Source organism: Eriocheir sinensis, chromosome 9 (genome assembly GCF_024679095.1).
Source record: "Eriocheir sinensis breed Jianghai 21 chromosome 9, ASM2467909v1, whole genome shotgun sequence".
In the NCBI taxonomy this organism is placed as follows: domain Eukaryota; kingdom Metazoa; phylum Arthropoda; class Malacostraca; order Decapoda; family Varunidae; genus Eriocheir; species Eriocheir sinensis.
In genome coordinates, this window is record NC_066517.1 from 2,593,455 (window position 1) to 2,612,445 (window position 18,991).

An 18,991-nucleotide genomic window follows, 5' to 3' on the forward strand; every position below is an offset into this window, starting at 1 on the left:
TGGAAAAGACTTGAAAATGACTGACTTAAGCTGTCCAAGGATCTCGGGAGGCGGGGGGAGCCAGGACCAAGGATGGGGCAGGATCAAGGATGCGGCAGCAGGAGGAATGTGATGGTGAAATTTATGGTTGGCATTCTTCGACGCTTCCCTCTCTGACATCAATCATTTCGAAAGACCAATAGGGAGGTTAAACGCGTCCCCATGAGTGTTTCTTTGCGCTCATGATACATAAACTTTGTCACACTATCCCCAGGGTCATAAAACTACCCATGGAAATGCCGCAAACTCCTATAAAAGTCATGTCAAATATGCGTGCTTGGGCGCCGAAGTATATGACCCTTTGCCCCGAGCAGTCAACTTGAGTCAAGTCCTCGACTGTACAGTAAAGGGGAGGGTGAGGGTGGGCGGCCTTTTCTCAGGACACACACACACACACACACACACACACACACAATCCACTGTATAAAGGGCCGTACTATCAAACATTTCGGCGCCCAATCTCACACATTTGCCAAGCCTTGCGTAGGAGTTTTGGGGATTTTCAGGGTTAGTTTAATGACCGTGGTGGTAGCTTGACCCTTTTTCTGTGCCGTGAACCTACAAAAACACTCATTAGAACCCGACTGATTTCCTTTTCGGCCTTTGGGAATAGTTGGTGTTAGAGGAAGCGTCTTCTAAGAATACCAACCAGAGTAACTCGTGGTCCACACCGGCGCGGCAAATAACACTCGTATCATCATCTCGTAAAAGGAAGATTCGCCGTCATCAACGCAAGCAGAAGGCGTTGACGGCGGGGAGGCGGAACGTGACGGGCGGGTGGGTGGGTGAGGGAGTCGTCGGCCGTCTCCACCACCCGCGGCAGAGCAGGCTGAGGTGCGTCGTAGTGTGCCGGAGGCCCCGCAGCTCCTCGTAACGGCACTAACCCGACTCAATCTCGCCCTGAGAATGGGATAAGCGTAGCGGCAACCCTGCTGGAGTGGACGTAGAGATCCAGTGAGGCGTGGAGGCAGGAGGGACGCGCTGTGCAAGGGTTGTAGTGCGCTGTGTGAAGTCAGGTGCGGCGGACGGGCCCGAGAACACCTGTGTGCCTGATGTGCTGCTGAGTGGAGACGCGTACAAGAACCTGGCTGTGATCAAGAGGTGTGATATTACCTGGTGCAGAGTGAGCGTCTAACCACATCAAGGAGTGCAGTAACTGAAGTCTATCACCTCAAGCAATGTTACTTCCTTTGTGTGTGTGTGCATGATAGCTACCCAGAATATAGCGACCGCCTAACCACGTCAAGGAGTGCAGTAACTGAAGTCTGTCACCTCAAGCAATGTTACTTATCTTTTGTGTGCGTGTGGCCTGCCCTACTGTACCTAGCAAGTGCCTAACCCCATCAAAAGTACAATAACTGAAGAGATTGTCGTCTCCAGAGCCTAGCGAGCGCATAACCAGATTTAAAAGTGCAGCAATTGAAGTTTATCACCTCAATCAACATTATTTTGGTATATTTTCGTGTGTGACATCTACCCAGTGCCTAACGAGTGCCTAACCACATTAAAAAGTGCAATAATTGAAGAGATTGTCACCTCCAGAGTCTAGCAAGTGCATAACCGGATATAAAAGTGGAAAAATTGAAGAGTATTTCCTCAATCAACGTTACTTTACTTTTATGTATGTGTGACACCTACCAAGGATAAAGCAAGTGCCTAACCCTATCAGAAAATGCAATAACGGAAGGAACTGTGACTTGAATCAACGTTACTTAAATTTTTCGTTTGTGACATCTACCCAGTGCCTAATGAGTGCCTATAACCCCATCCAGAGTGCAATAACCGCTACCACAACGACACCATCGCAACCACTAACAACCACAATTATCACCTGAAGCCACATTACTTATCTTCTGTGCGTGTGTCTGTGTGCTCGTAAGATATTCGCTGGTCAGATAAAGTGCCAAAATTGGAGGTACCGTTCTTCTTACACATCAAGGAGGGAAGACACCGAAGCGCGACTGAATATAACGTTATCAAGACAAAAGGATCCGTGATTGTGTATTGAAAGCTAGCCATGATCGGATGTACCTAACGTTCTTCTCACACATCAAGGAAGGAAAGTACTGGAAGCGTGACTGCTAACGTTATCGAGTTAAAAGGATTCGTGTTAAGTGTACTGAAAGGTAAATATATCTTGGTTACGTCTCTTAGTGGCGTTATAAGTCTAAAGAATACGTGATTGGTGCATTGAAAGTCAAATCTGTGTGTGTTAATTTCCTTCGTGTTGTTGGAAGACGGTGTGCTTTTGTTTGTGTGTTTGTGTTGGGCTGTCGCGCCCCTACCGCCACCAATCCCTTCCCCAATCTATCCAGTCCCTTCCTTACCCAATCCAGTTCCTCCTTACCTTATCCAGTCCCTTATCCGCCCTACCTAGTCCCTCTCCGCCCCTGCCAGTCCCCTCCTCGCCCTTGCCTAGCCAGCAGTGTTGGGCCCATGAAGGGCAGCGTCATGGGTAGGCGGCTGCTGCTCCTCGTCTGCTTGCGCACCGTCGCCACCTTCCTGCTCGGGTTCGCCATCGGTGCCATCTTCAACCTGCTGCTCGCCAGTTCACTGCAGTTCCCTTCCCTCACCACCGCGCCCGCCCTCGACACATCGCACTGGGAGGACCTGCTGGAGGTACGTGTGTAACAATGATAATTATAATAATAATAATAAACACGGGTGTGTTTGAGACGAGTTTATGATAATAATTATAGTAATGATAAAAAAGAAGATTATTAAGCTTCGGCAGCCTTTAGGCTGAAAAGTAACAGCCACTAAATCTAATGGTTAATGCATAGAAAAAAAAGTTGGGGGATGGTTAGGAAGTGCGTGTGTGTGTGTGTGTGTGTGTGTGTGTGTGTGTGTGTGTGTGTGAGAGAGAGAGAGAGAGAGAGAGAGAGAGAGAGAGAGAGAGAGAGTTTAGGTGCTGCCTACCGCATAGGCTGTCTTGAGGGGCCTCTTGGACGGCCCAGCCCGTTAGAGGCGCAGGCGAATTTTATTTATAGAGGCTGCCGTGATGCATGACTCTTGCCTGGCCCATGCTGCCCCCCGGTGCTCCTTCTGACCCAAGTCGCTGAAGTTAGGGTTGACTGAAGGTCTGGGAAGCACGCGGGTAATCTTCAGACACTCGGCGATGTTTAATAATAAGAAGCGTGCATCGGTGGGACTTGAACCTAGGTCCTCGGGCTCACCACGCCCCCACGCTGACCAGTGACCACTTGACTACCGCTTCTGCTGAGGTGTGTGTGTGTGTGTGTGTGTGTCAAAACTTCAACGCACTCGTCATTGCATTGTGTACTGGAATTAATCTGGGCCTTTGATAATCAGTTAAGCCGTTTACTATTGAGAACCAGTTATTTTGCTTTTGAATGACTAATGGTGCTGTATGGTCAAATAGAGTTTTTTCACTCACGTGACCTTGTGACGTTTTCATGACGTCACGAAGTAAACATGGCCGCCACGTGTGGCAATCTGTCCTTGCTTGGAAACCAGTGAAAGAGATCGTGCCTCGTTGGGGGATCGTAGGAAATGGAATACTCCAAATATTATTTTTCGCTCTCTGTGCTGGACAAGACTTATTATGAGAGGATGGTCACTTAAATCAGGCTTAGTTATCCTAAAGTACGGCAGCTTTACGTGGAAACCAAGGCAAGCATTAGAGGAAGAAATGGCTTACGCATTGTCTATACATACCTAACAATGACTACATAGTGCTTCAACAAAGACTGTATCTATATATTTAACAATAAGTGATGCTTCAGAGAGTGCCAACATTCATCTCCACTTGTACTACCTACCATACAAGCTAACCCACTTTTAGGGGGTTGGTCATTCACAAAGCGAGTGTCTACATATCTAACAGTAACTAATACTTGAACAATGATGCTGGCAACATATCTAATAATAACTAATGTATCAGAGTGCCGACATTCATCATCACTCATACCTACCATACATTAATAACTTTCTGGGCTAACCACTACTAAATCTAGTGATGAATGAACTCTCAAATAAGGCTAAATAACTTGACAAACAAGTGAAAATTCACTTCACTGTCGTGCAATGTCACTAATCTTTGCTTGACACCACTGGAAAAAAGCTATCTGAATCTGCAGGTGTTATATGTTGACACTGGAAGCACTCACAAGGACTGAGGAAACACTGTCTATTCGTTATTGTGTATGACTGAAACATCATTCCTACCTGTCATGAAGTGCTTTCCACAGACTCTCCAGTGTTTAGGGTTTGAAGTCTGGCCTTTGGAGATCCTCGATAACCAGAGACTTCTTCTTTCAGCGATCAACTCCCTCCCCTCCCCTTGCCGCGTTGGTATTTTAGGCAGACGGTAAAATGATAAACTTGGGTGTTTATCTGCCTTATTTCCACACCCAACAACGCAGCAAAGATGTGGCATGTCTATTCTCAGACGGGTCACCAGTACGTGCCGTTAACATCACATAATGAGGCTAGAAACTCGCGTCCGGTCACTCCAGTGGCCATGAAATCTCCCCGCATGGTCTTCCACTCCCATGGCAATCGGGCTGACCCCGCCAACCCATAATAATGCACCGCGGCCGTGACGGCATGAATTGGCGTGACGTCACACGAAACTTCTCTATTGAACCTTCCATAAGATAGTCCCAAGTTTTCTATACCTAGTGACTTATTGCCTTTATCATTTCCTTCGTGACAAACAATAAGGATGCATATTAACTATCAAGGACTCTTTAGTAGACTTCTAACCCAGTATGAACCAAAAAGGTCTCGTCTTCTACATAAGCATTCAGGAGCAAAGGGCTGTGTTACGAATACAGTTAACTGACGTCTAGGGGTCGATTTGTGTTGAAAAGGTAGCTAACTGTGACATAACATAATTGTAAGGTTAAGTGAAAGCAAATGGTACAATTTTACTTATTAATACTTAACCTAATAAGACCATTAATTAGAACATATGACAAAATAGGCAATGACAAGAGTTTGGTTCACTGAGGTGATTAGTTATAGTTACAATTATCAATGAGGAACTAAGTATGAGAGTTATCTTTGAGGAACCAAATAAGAATGACAATTGTGGAACGAAATATTAGTTCACTGAGGTGTTTAATTTAGAGTTAGAATTACACATAAGGAATACAAATATATATACACGTGAGAATGAGTATGTGGATAGATGTGTGTGTGTGTGAGTGTGTGTCAGACCCCTTGGTGAATCCTGGTTAGCTCACAAGTGAAGAGTCCTTGCGTCCTCGGGAAGTGAGCTGCCTTTGGTTGAGACTGCCGGGGTTAGCTTGTGGAGGTCTATTTATTTATTTAAGAGGATTTTGAAGACTATTAAAAGATCTACGTACCCACAATACCTCCTTCATCAATATTTTCTTTATTATTGCTTTTGCCAATATGAACCAAAAATGTCTCGTCTACATAAGCATTCAGTAACAAAGGGTTGGGGAAATCGTCCCTCTGAAGATCATTACCAGATTTACGTACCCACGATACCTCCATAATTTTCTTTATATTTGCTTCTGCCCATATGAACCAAAAATGTCTCGTTTAAATAAGTATTCAGGAACAAAGGGTTGGGAAAATCATCTCTTTGAAGATTATTCAAAGATTTACGTACTCACAAAATAAAAGAGAAGAGAAAGAGATAGAAGTAAGTAGATAGAGATTTACGTACTGACAAAAGATGAGAGAAGAGAAAAGAAATAGAGATAGAAGTAGGTAGATAGAAAGATAGATAGAGAGATAGATTTACGTACTGGCAGAAGATAAGAGAAGAGAAAAGAGATAGAGATAGAAGTAGGTAGATAGAAAAAAAATAGATAGATAGAGAGATTTACGTACTCACAAAAGAGAAGAGAGATAGAGACAAGTAGGCAGATAGAAAGAAAGATAGACAAATAGATAAATTTACGTACTGACAGAAGAGAAGAGAGATAGAGATATAAGCAGATAGATAGAAAGATAGATACATAATGGTGGTTAGTTGCAAGAATGAAGGTTAGTAGATGTCGTAACCATGGTCTGATCACGTACTTGACTCGCGTTCTGGGTTGATGTGTGTTAGAGGAGAGAGAGAGAGAGAGAGAGAGAGAGAGAGAGAGAGAGAGAGAGAGAGAGAGAGAGAGAGAGAGAGAGAGAGAGAGAGAGAGAGAGAGAGAGAGAGAGAGATTTTTACAAAGATTTACAAAGAAAATCAGACCACACAGACCCCATGGTCCAGACTAGGTGGTCTGTCCTTAAACCTAAGTGATTCTACATTAATCAGATGGCTCCAAAACATTGCATTTCTACTCTAGTTAATATTAAGTTCAAGGAAGTGACGGTCGAGCTTATTTTTAAAGGAGTCAATCGTGTTACACTGGACCACTGAAGGTGGGAGCTTATTCCATTCTCGCACTACAACGTTGGTGAAGAAATATTTGGTGCAGTCTGAATTTACTTGTCTATATTTGAGTTTTATGCCATTGTTCCTCGTTCGCAAAGTGTCATCGATCATAAACAGTTTTGTTCTGTCTACATTCGTGAAACCATTAAGTATTTTAAAACATTCGATCAGTTTTCCTCGGAGGCGACGTTTCTCAAGAGAGAACATGTTAAGGGTGGAAAGCCTTTCTTCGTAAGATTTGTTACGCAAGGAAGGGATCATTTTTGTTTCCCGACGCTGAACACCTTCTAATTTAGCAATGTCCTTTGCATGGTGGGGATACCAAAACTGTACCGCATATTCCAAGTGGGGTCTGACTAAACTTTGTAGAGCGGAAGTATTACATCTATATTCTTGAATAAAAAGTTTCTTTTAATGAAACCCAACATTCTGTTCGCTTAATTTGCTGCATCGATGCATTGATGTGATAATTTGAGGTTTGACGCGATTTTGACCCCTAGGTCCTTAACGCATTGAATGCTTGTGAGTTTAACGCCGCCCATTTCGTAATCGAACATCTTATTTCTTGTTCCAACTTGAAGGGCCTGGCACTTGTCTACGTTAAAGGTCATCTCCCATCTATCCGACCAAGCTGAAATTTTGTGCAAATCCTCTTGGAGGCTTTGCCTGTCTTCGTCAGTGAGAACCGAGTTACCAATCTTTGTGTCGTCTGCAAATTTGCCAGTGCGATTAATGAGTCTAACATCCACATCGTTGATGTAAATAATGAAAAGCACTGGGGCAAGAACCGAGCCCTGAGGGACGCCACTAGTGACCGGTGCCCACTCTGAGTTAAATCCGTCAATCACCACTCTTTGTTGTCTGTTGCTCAACCAATTCGCGATCCATTGGTTTACTTGAACGTCAATACCAATTTGCTTTAATTTATAAAGTAATTTATGATGTGGGACTTTATCAAACGCTTTCTGGAAATCAAGATAGACTACGTCCAATGATTTGGTTACGTCATAAACTGAGAAGAGGTCGTTATAAAAGGTCAATAGGTTTGATAGGCAGGATCTTTTGTTACGGAAGCCATGTTGTGAATCCCCAATTAATGAGTGGCTTTCCAGGTAACTCACAAACTCACAAAGAGAGAGAGAGAGAGAGAGAGAGAGAGAGAGAGAGAGAGAGAGAGAGAGAGAGAGAGAGAGAGAGAGAGAGAGAGAGAGAGAGAGAGAGAGATAAATAGGTGGATAAAAGGATAGATAGTGATGGTTTAGTGGCAAGGATAAGGTTAGTGTCTCCAAGGATCAAAGAGAAAGGATATTTCGCTCCGACGTCATTGTTATGACGTCATAGGGAAGGATGACGTCACGCCCGCATCTCGTGTGCACTGGTGCCCAAAGCCATGGCGAAAGCATGGGAAAGCTCCTTCTATTACGTTATTTCAATGCAGCAGAATATAAAACTATTGCAGAATGAATCTTTTGTAATAGGCTGGGACATTTATGCACCAAACGAGAAAATTAACCAAGAGAACAGCACTTGACACAACACTCACCCCGCCACCACCAGTCACCTTCATCTTCACTGCTTTCACTATACATACATGCATGTGGTTTTGATGGAATATGTACAGATGGTAGAGCCCCTGGCTTCAGTGCCTTTGTAGCCTTTAGTCCCCAAGTGGCACCATCACTCCTTGGAGAATAATCACTTTTTAAGAAGTGGTAGCGTGCTGGGCCCACATTCACCGCGTGATGGACGACAGGGGTTCGAATCCCCACGCTACCACCTCGGATTTTTCAGTCACCGCCGAGTGGCTTAAAACTACCCACATGCTGAAGACCACCCATCAACCCGGACTCTAGAGGAAAACCGTCCAAGAATCAAGAACGAGTTCCGGGGGGGCAGCATGAGCCAAGAGAAGATTTGCCACTATAAACACTTGCCTGCGCCATGACGAGCTGGGGCCGAATACCATCCAGGCCCCTCAAACAAGCCTATCGGCACAATAGCCGGAGACGTAAAAAAAAAAAAAAAAAAAAAAAAAACGCGGGCATTTCTGGCGTCATATTTATCTGCCTGCCGACACGCTATTTTCCACTTCCGACAGGTTTTCTTGTCTCTGGGAACCTGTAAAACCTTAGGCCACTCTTTCCTAAGTTCCTTGTGTTGCTGGAACACCCAAACACCGCTTAAATAACGGGTTTGGGCTCCAGCGGGCAACAGTTAAACAGCTGGCGGGCGTGACGTCACAAACGCGGTGCATGATGGGAAAACAATTTTTTTTAATGTCCAGCGAAATAATCTCTCTCTTTGATCCTTGAGTGTCTCGTCATTCATTCACCATGGTCTGATCACGCGCTTGACTCGTGTTCTGGGAGCCGTTCTTCTTTATTTTTGCTAGAGTAGGGTTCTTCTGTATTCTTTAGTGTAAATCTATTTAATGTAACGTATTCTATATAAAATTCTACGTAATTTTAGTAGGCTATGCCTCCTGCTCATTTTAATCCATGTTTTCCGTATCTCTGTCAAACTTCGTAACTTGCAGGATGTCTCGAGGGCCAAGCATCTGTTTTCAATGTAATTCTATGTATTTTCCATCTCCTGTACCTTTTAATTTACTTTATTTATATATTTAATTCTATATAACCTGCAGGATGTCTCGGGGGTGGAGCTACAGCGCCTTGAGGACACGGGATATTATAGAACTCATTTGAGATACACGCCCCGGCCAGCACCTTCGCCACCACCATCAGCAGCTCGTAGCGGTAAGAATACGGATCTCTCTCTCTCTCTCTCTCTCTCTCTCTCTCTCTCTCTCTCTCTCAACCCCAAAACTGTCTCCTAGGCCCCACTGACGAGATTCATTTATAGTTATTACCGCCCGCAAAAGATTTTGCGGAAGGTATTGTTTTCAGCTGTGTAAATTGTTTATTTTTATTTTTGTCTGTAACGCGATAACTTTTGAACCATTACAGCTAGGATGTTGAAACGATTTTCAAGGTCAAAGGTCGAGGTAACCGAAGTCAAAAATGCATATATTCACAGCTAGGATGTTGAACCTTCATAGGTGGACTACTAATGGCCCCCCACCGGACGAGTTCGATTTTCAAGGTCAAAGGTCAAAGGTCAAGGTCACCGAGGTCAAAAATGCATATTTTCACATTTTGAGCTCCGACCAAAGTTTTTGGATTTGAAAGCTCACTTTTTGTTTGTGTTTTGTTTGTGGTGTTGGCAGCGGGCGGTTTGCACTCGTTAGTGTCCAAAGTTTAGTTGTTAAAATGGTTAATTCCTCATGTTTTTGGCAATAGTTGAGTGTCAGAAACCGGTAAAATTCGATGTTCGGAGTATACGATAATCTGGCAACAGTGGATTGTTAATGTATACTGTACTATAAAAAAGGGAAAGAAGTATGATTTTTCGTTTTTTGTGGGTCTGGGTTGAGTTTGGAGTTGATGTGTGTGTGTGTGTGTGTGTGTGTGAATCTTGACAACACTATTTCCTCTTTTTCCTTTCTTTATTTTTACATCAGAGGAAGAAGTCAAGGTAAAGAGATTAACAATGGGGTAAAACACTCTCGCAAAACTATACTTCTGCTCCCCTAAAAATGAAAAGTAATAGAGAGCTTCCATCCCTTTCACACTACTCCTCTTCGCCTTCACAATAGCTTCAGGGAACTCACACGATCGAATAACACACGCGCGTCACCAGTCTGAGGGTCACAATTCTAAACATTTCGGCGCCCATTCAGTAACACACATATTCATCCCGGTTTAAAGACCCTGGTAGTAATCTGACTTTTCTGCTGTACCATTAACCTAAAAAAACATCCATGACGACCTGATTAATGGTCTCAAATCTAAACATTTCGGCGCCCATTCAGTAACACACATTCAACACGGTTTTCGCAGGAGTTGTGGAGATTTTCATGGGTAGTTTAGAGACTCTGGTAGTAATCTGACCCTTCTTCTGTACCATTAACCTAAAAAAACATCCATGACGACCTGATTAATCTCCCTTTTTGGCTTTGGTAAATAAGTGATGTGAGAGGCGGCAGCGGGTCTCAAATCTAAACATTTCGGCGCCCATTCAGTAACACACATTCAACACGGTTTTCGCAGGAGTTGTGGGGATTTTCAGGGGTAGTTTAGAGACTCTGGTAGTAATCTGACCCTTCTTCTGTACCATGAACCTGAAAAACACATCCATGAGAACGCGATTACTCTCCCTTTTTATTTTAAACATTCCGGCGTTCAATCAGTGACACACATATTCAACACGGTTTTCGCAGGAGTTGTGGGGATATCCAGGGGTAGTTTAAAGACCCTGGTAGTAAACTGACCTTTCTTCTGTACCATGAACCTGAAAAAAACACTCATGAAAACCCGATTAATTTCCCTTTTGGCCTTTACAAATAGTTGATGTAAGAGGCGGAAGCGTCCACGAATACCGACCTTCTAATCTTTCCCACACAAACAGGAGAGATCCCCGAGACGCCCCTTGTGCTGTGCTACGTCCTGGCCGGCCCGAGCACCCACCGCACCGCCCTGCACGTCAAGAACACCTGGGGGCAGCGGTGTGACAGCCTCGTCTTCTTCAGGTAAAGCATATGGAGATGGTTAGTGCGAAGGATATGGGTTATGGTAGAGGTCGTACACTGGGCTGACCACGTACTTGACTCGTGTTCTGGGTGATGTGTGTTAGTGAGAAGAGGGATAGAGATAGAACTAGATAGAAAGGATAGACAGTGGGGGTTTTGTGCTTGTCAGTCATTCACCATGGTCTGATCACGTACTTGACTCGTGTTCTGGGTGCTATGTGTTAGTGAGAAGATATAGATAAAAATAGATTGTTAGGTAGATAGATATATATAGATAGTGAGAGAATTTATAACAGACGAACTATAAGACAGAAACAAGACGAAAAGACACAAACACACACACACACACACACACACACACACACACACACACACACACACACACACACACACACACACACACACACACACACTAAAAAACATGGGCTTCAAGACAACAAAACCCGCGCGTTGCTTCGGTGCTGATCTCTGTCACATTAACCCTTGACCTTCTTGCAGCACGGAAGATGACGCTAATCTATCCCCTGAGGTGCTGGACGTCCCCGAGGGCTACGGGTACCTGTGGGCGAAGTCTAAGGCCGCTCTCACACACCTGCACGCCCAGTACCCGCAATTCCACTGGTACCTGAAGGCCGACGACGACACCTTCATCGTGGTGGAGAACCTGCGCTACTTCCTGCAAGGCCGCGACCCAGACGAGCCGGTGTACTACGGCGTCAGGTTCCGGCAGCACGTGAGACAGGTGAGTGAGGCGACGATTTTTTTTTTTTTTTTTTTTTGTGTGTGTGTGTGTGTGTGTGAGAGAGAGAGAGAGAGAGAGAGAGAGAGAGAGAGAGAGAGAGAGAGAGAGAGAGAGAGAGAGAGAGAGGATCAGAAAAAAGGAAAAAAAGAATGAAAAAAGAGAAAAAAGGAAGAGAAGAAAAGAGGAGAAAAGAGGAGAGAGAGAGAGAGAGAGAGAGAGAGAGAGAGAGAGAGAGAGAGAGAGAGAGAGAGAGAGAGAGAGAGAGAGAGAGAGAGAGAGAGGAAAAAATCAGAAAAAATGAAAAAAAGAAAATGAAAAAAGAGAAAAAAAGAAGAGAATAGAAGAGAAGAGGAGAGAGAGAGAGAGAGAGAGAGAGAGAGAGAGAGAGAGAGAGAGAGAGAGAGAGAGAGAGAGAGAGAGAGAGAAAAGGTATTAGGGGTGAGTTTAATCTCCTTCTTCTAAAACAAAAACAATATTACAGGAACATAGAGGGAGTTCATAGCATTACACACCCTCTGTCTCCACCGCCTCATCCTCCATCTTAAAAGTCTTTACAGTAGAAATGCAAAGTCTTGATGGCCATTTATCAAAGTTTAGATTTAAGGACTTATATTTTTATGGAATGTTATTGAAGGTCAGATTTAAGTTTTGGATTCAAGGACAAACCATCTATGCTGTCCTAATGGCCATATAGTGAAGCCTCAATCAGACTTTAGGACAAATTACGTACTCAGGACCATAGGATTTTTAAACGCTGAAAATCTATATATGTAAAACTTTCCCTCACTTCCTATGGTTACAACTCCAATTACGTAGTCTGCACCGTAGGATCTGTGTATGGGTTCAAAATCTATGTAAACCTTTCCCCTCGCGTCAGTTATAGGTCCACTTGTGTAGCTTGGACCATAGCGTCTGTGTATAGGCTGAAAATCTATGTAAACGTTTCCGTCGCCTCACAATTTTAACCTTCTCCCTCGCCTCTTTGGGTTAGATGTCCACCTATGTAGTCTGGACCATAGTATCTGTGTATGGGTTGAAAATCTATGTAAATCTCTTCCTCAGGGTTAGATGGAGTCTGGACCATAGTATCTGTGCTTGGGTTGAAAATCTATGTAAATCTCTTCCTCAGGGTTAGATGCAGTCTGGACCATAGCATCTGTGTATGGGTTGAAAATCTATGTAAATCTCTTCCTCAGGGCTAGATGTAGTCTGGACCATAGTATCTGTGTATGGGTTGAAAATCTATGTAAATCTCTTCCTCAGGGTTAGATGGAGTCTGGACCATAGCATCTGTGTGTGGGTTGAAAATCTATGTAAATCTCTTCCTAAGGGCTAGATGTAGTCTGGACCATAGTATCTGTGTATGGGTTGAAAATCTATGTAAATCTCTTCCTCAGGGTTAGATGGAGTCTGGACCATAGTATCTGTGCTTGGGTTGAAAATCTATGTAAATCTCTTCCTCAGGGTTAGATGCAGTCTGGACCATAGTATCTGTGTATGGGTTGAAAATCTATGTAAATCTCTTCCTCAGGGTTAGATGCAGTCTGGACCATTGTATCTGTGTATGGGTTGAAAATCTATGTAAATCTCTTCCTCAGGGCTAGATGCAGTCTGGACCGTAGTATCTGTGTATGGGTTGAAAATCTATGTAAATCTCTTCCTCAGGGTTAGATGCAGTCTGGACCATTGTATCTGTGTATGGGTTGAAAATCTATGTAAATCTTTTCCTCAGTGTTAGATGGAGTCTGGACCGTAGTATCTGTGTATGGGTTGAAAATCTATGTAAATCTCTTCCTCGGGGTTAGATGCAGTCTGGACCGTAGTATCTGTGTATGGGTTGAAAATCTATGTAAATTTCCCCCTTGGCTCTATGTAGTCTGGACCATAACGTCTGTGTATAGTCTGGAAATCTATGTAAACCTTCCCCTCGCCTCTCAGGGTTATTACATGTTAAACAATATAGCATTTGTGTATTGGCTGAAGATGCATGTAAACCTCCCATTCGCTTCTCAGTGGTAAAATTCACCTACTTAGTCTGGACCATAGGATCTGTGTATAGTCTGGAAATCTATGTAAACCTTCCCCCCCACGTCTCCCAGGGCTACATGTCGGGGGGCGGCGGCTATGTGCTGAGCCGCGAGGCGCTGCGCAGGTTCGTGACGCGGGCGCTGCCGATCGTGGACCAGACCAAGTGTGCCACCAAGTCCCTCAAGGGCGCCGAGGACCTGCAGCTGGGTGAGAGAGAGAGAGAGAGAGAGAGAGAGAGAGAGAGAGAGAGAGAGAGAGAGAGAGAGAGAGAGAGAGAGAGAGAGAGAGAGAGAGAGAGAGAGGAGAGAAAATTAAAAAGAAAAAAGAAAAAGAGAAAGTAGAGAAGAGAAAGAAGAGAAGAGAAGAGAAGAGAAGAGAAGAGAAGAGAAGAGAAGAGAAGAGAAGAAGAGAAGAAGAGAGGAGAGGAGAGAGAGAGAGAGAAAGAGAGAGAGAGAGAGAGAGAGAGAGAGAGAGAGAGAGAGAGAGAGAGAGAGAGAGAGAGAGAGAGAGAGAGAGAGAGAGAGAGAGAGAAAACAAGGAGGTGATGAATGAAATGGAGATAATGAGATGGAGGAATGGAAAGATATGAATGTAATTAGGAGAGAGAGAGAGGGAGAGGGAGAGGTACGAGGGAAGTGGGGAGAGAAGGTCGATAAGGGAGAGAGAGATAGAAGTATGGATGAAAGGGAGGAGGAGAAGGGAGGTGGACGAAGGAGAACAGACGTGAGGGGGGTGGAGGAGGAGGTGGAGGGAGCTGTGATGAAAGCGTGAAGCAATTGAGGTAACTGAGTAATGAGGGAATTGAGGAGGTAGCTATGTGAGGAAGGTGGAGCCTGGGAATGGTATATTTGTCCCATGTCCATCGTTTCCTCTTATTTTCCTCCTTTTTTTAATTAACATCACGCTGTCTATCTTTGCTATCTGGTTACAAGGACATCGGAAATTCATATAACTTCAATTCTGTCTTCCTTGGTCTGTATTTCCTCCTCCTGTCTACGACTTCATCGCTTTCTTTGGTCTTTATCATTTCCTGCCTACGACTTCAACGCTTTCAAGAAGAGGGGCGTAACAAGACACCTCTCTGCTTTCCTTTGTCTGTATTTCCTCCTGCCTACGACTTCAACGCTTTCAAGAAGAGGGGCGTATCAAGACACCATTCCGCTTTCATTGGTCTTTATCTCTTCCTGCCTACGACTTCAACGCTTTCAAGAAGAGGGGCGTATCAAGACACCATTCCGCTTTCATTGGTCTTTATCTCTTCCTGCCTACGACTTCAACGCTTTCAAGAAGAGGTATCAAGACACCTCTCCACTTTCCGTGGTCACAATTTCCTTCTTCCTACGACTTAGACGCCTTCAAGAGGAGGGGAGTATCAAGACACCTCTCCACCCATTCAATTTTGACCCTCTTTCGCCTTCTTCATCAACTAGCATTTGCAGGAGCAGCGCCAGCGATCTTTTATACTTTCTCTTTTATTTTGCCCTTGAGTTGCCTCCTCTCCTGTCAGATATATAGCACACTTAGATGTCTTGGAACTGTGCTGTTACCCTCCTATATCCTTCTCTTTCCCAGGCAAGTGTTTGGAGGGCGTCAGAAACCGTCTTGTTAAAAAAAAAGGATAGCACAATTTGGTGTCTTGTAACTGTGCTGAAGTCTTGTCCTTAAACTCCTTCCTCTACTGTAAGAAAAGCAAAATTTACCCTCTCCTCATTCTCTTTCCTAGGCAAGTGTTTGGAGAGCGTCGGGGTGGTGGCCGGGGACAGTCTGGACGAGGTCGGTCGGTCGAGGTTCTTTTCTCACAGTCCCCTCTCGCTGTTCTTCCACCAGCCCGTCATCAACAGGCTGCACTGGTACTGGCGATACATCTGGCACCCGCACGCCGTGGTAAGACGAGGGAAAGTGGAGGGAAAGTTAAGTGGTAGTGTGGGGAACTTTGAGGGAAATTAGCGTTAGGCCCATATTTTTTAAAAGCTGAGAGGAAGGGAGACATTAACAGCTGAGAGGAAGGGAGACATTGTTGGTTATAGAAGGGAGACGTTAAAAGCTGAGTGAAAGGGAGACATCGTTGGTTATAGAAGGGAGACTGTTGGTTATGAAAGGGAGACATTGTTGGTTATAGAAGGGAAACGTTAAAAGCTGAGAGGAAGGGAGACATTGTTGGTTATGGAAGGGAAACATTAAAACACATATTTGACAAGGCTTTCGTAGGTGTTATGGGGGGCATTTCCAGGGTGGTTTTATGACCCTTGTGGTAATTTGACCCTTCTTTTGTACCGTCAACCTAAGAAACACACATTGATTGATTGATTGTTTATTGTTCCAAGTAAACAACAAAGAAGGGAGGAACATGCCATCCCAACCCCCAGGCAGTACAGAGTGTGATTATACAACTAAGGATACATGTGGAAGTAGCACCAGGAAACTAAAAAGATACAGTGGCAGGGGACAAGTGCTAAAAAATAAAGGCCTTCATTTAGTCAGGGGATTAGACACCTCTCCTCCCGAAATTGACCTCTCTTTCGGCCACCTCTTTTGATTCTTTTTTGTAGGAGCAGCGAGTAGCGGGCTTTTTTTTATTATTGTTTCCTTTTTTTGTGCCCTTGAGCTGTCTCCTTTGTTAAAAAAAAAATAATAAGAATCTCGGCGGGCTTCCATTACGGCTATTTCCCAAGACCACAGAGACGATTATCCGGATTTTCTTGGTCGCTTTTCCCGTTCAAGGTCCAGAAGTCGGGTAAAACTATCACAAAACCGTCCATGAATATCCCAGAAACTTCTATGAGAGGCTTTTCAAACGGGCTAACAGAGATGCCGAGATACTAGGCTGTAATTGTAAGTAGCTTTGAGTGGGCACCCGCATTCCGTAGTAAGGTAAAGTTGGGGAGCATATGTCAATTGCGCGTGGCCTCAGTGTTCATTTCCGTCACATTGGCCCTTGGAGCTAGTGGTGTGAGGGAAATTTTTATGCTGTTAGTGCAGGCATAGGTTTGAGTGGGCACCCGCATTACGTAGTAAGGTAAGGATGGGGGCATACGTCAATTGCGCATGGCCTCGGTGTTCATTTCCGTCACCTTGGCCCTTGGAGCTTGTGGTGGGAGGGGAATTTTTATGGTGTTAGTGATTTCTCTTTTTGCCCACTCTACTGTATTCAGGAGCAGTAAGTAGCGTTTTTTTTTTTCATTATTGTTTTCTTTTTATTTACGCCCTTGCACTGTCTCCTCTGCTGTAAAATAAATAAATAAATAAATAAAGGCATAGGTTTGAGTGGGCACCCGCATTCCGTAGTAAGGTAAGGTTGGGGGCATACGTCAATTGCGCGTGACCTCGGTGTTCATTTCCGTCACCTTGGAGCTTGTGGTGGGAGGGAAATTTTTACGTTGTTAGTCCAGGCATAGGTTTGAGTCGGCATCCGCATTCAGTGGTTAGGAGGAAAGAGGTGAAGGGATATTATAGGGTCTTATTGATGGTAGCGTTGAGTATAATGCTTGCGTGAGGCTGTGGTGACGGTGATGGCAGTGTTATCAAATTAGAAGCATTGGTGTTATTATAATTATTTGCAGTAAAGAGGGAGGTAGATTAGGGTGTTAGTGAAGGTATATAGTGATGGTGGAAGTGGTTTTATAAGGTTAGTAGTGTAGTAGTGGTGTTGGTAGTATTGTTTGTGGTAGTAACAGCATTTATCATCATCATCTGTAGTAGTAGTAGTAGTAGTAGTAGTCGTAGTGGTGGTAGTAGTAGTAGTAATTATAGTAGTAGTAGTAGTGTAGAAGTAGTAGTAGTAGTAGTAGTAGTAGCTGTTGTTCTTGTAATTGTAGTAGTAGTAGTAGTAGTAGTAGTGGTAGTAATAGTAGTAAGAGGAGAAAGAATGAGTGAGTGATATTAGATTAGAAACAGAGGTATTATTATTATCATTATTATCATTTGCGTTAGTATCGACATCTTATCATCATTATCAGTAGTAGTAGAAGTAGTAGTAGCAGCAGGAGTAGTAGGAGGAGGAGGAGGAAAAGGAAGAGGAGGAGACGTGTCATACCCTCTCCTCACCTCGCCTCGTCCCTCTCTCTTCGTCCAGGGCCCAGATTGCTGCAGCCGGCACGTCATCTCCTTCCATGACATCGACCCTCGCATGATGTGGGTGCTGGAGACGCTGCTGTACCGCGTCTCCGTCCACAGGGACCTCCAACCACCAGGGCGCAACACCTCCACCTCCCCGCCCCCTCCCGTGGCCTCCTCCGCCCCCTCCTACTCCTCCGTCAACTCCAGGGACCTTATGCGTATCCTGTCCCCGTCTTCCACTCCGTCAAGTAGTAGCTCTTCCACCTTCTCTTCCATCTCTAAAGACCTTAACCGTATCCTCTCTTCGTCTCCCACCACACCAAGTACCTCCTCTTTCTCTTCCTCCTCCTCCTCCTCCTCCTCTTCCAGACGTCCCGAAGTTACTCCAGTCGTGGAACCTCACCGTTGAAGAAGAGAGGAATATGTTTTGTTGTTGCTTATGCTTTGTTGTTGTTGTTTTTTTGTGATATTGGAAGTGTCTGTGAGTGTGATACGATGGTGGGTGTGGAAGGCCATGGTGGTCGTGTTTTAAGTTATACATAGTATTCGAGTTTGACTATTATTATAACAATGATTTCGTGATGGGGGAGGAACTGCCTGTGTGTGTGTGTGTACAATACGTTCTATAGTTCATTCCAGTGTGTGTGTGTACATCTCCTGTGTATATATCGTAGGGTTACTGAATTAATGTACGTATGTATACAGTGTGTGTGTGTGTGTGTGTGTGTGTGTGTGTGTGTGTGTAATTCACCCACGGCCTGATCACAAGTTGCACTCGTAATCGCCAGCAAATACCCTCCCGACAAGACCAAGCTCATTACAGTCGATCTCTAGGTACTGCCGGGGTCCTCACCCCCCCCCCCCCATCCCCTTGTGTGTGTGTGTGTGTGTGTGTGTGTGTGTGCTCCTTACACAAGTTGGAATAACTTCATATGTACTTGAGAGCTCGCCGGTGTGTACTCAATGTCAGGGTGAGTGTAGGTAATGTGTGTGTGTGTGTGTGTGTGTGTGTGTGTGTGTGTGTGTGTGTGTGTGTGTGTGTGCAGATGCAGCTTCACTAATCAGCTGGGAAGGCGTCTGCTGTAACACTTGAGTGAGGAGAAGTATTTGCACCTGTCAACACACCCACCCACACACACACACACACACACACACACACACACAC

General features: G+C 44.5%; 1 protein-coding gene across 1 annotated transcript; it reads left to right on the top strand.

Annotated features, from left to right (window-relative positions):
* Window positions 1–403: 403 nt before the first annotated feature.
* Window positions 404–18,978, top strand: LOC126995840 (glycoprotein-N-acetylgalactosamine 3-beta-galactosyltransferase 1-like). The gene is made up of 7 exons (XM_050855715.1): window positions 404–2,658; window positions 9,057–9,168; window positions 10,880–11,000; window positions 11,499–11,742; window positions 13,842–13,977; window positions 15,494–15,654; window positions 17,843–18,978. The coding sequence occupies exons 1-7, from the start codon at window positions 2,476–2,478 to the stop codon at window positions 18,233–18,235; spliced, it is 1,350 nt and encodes a 449-aa protein (XP_050711672.1). The 5' UTR covers window positions 404–2,475; the 3' UTR covers window positions 18,236–18,978.
* Window positions 18,979–18,991: the final 13 nt, after the last annotated feature.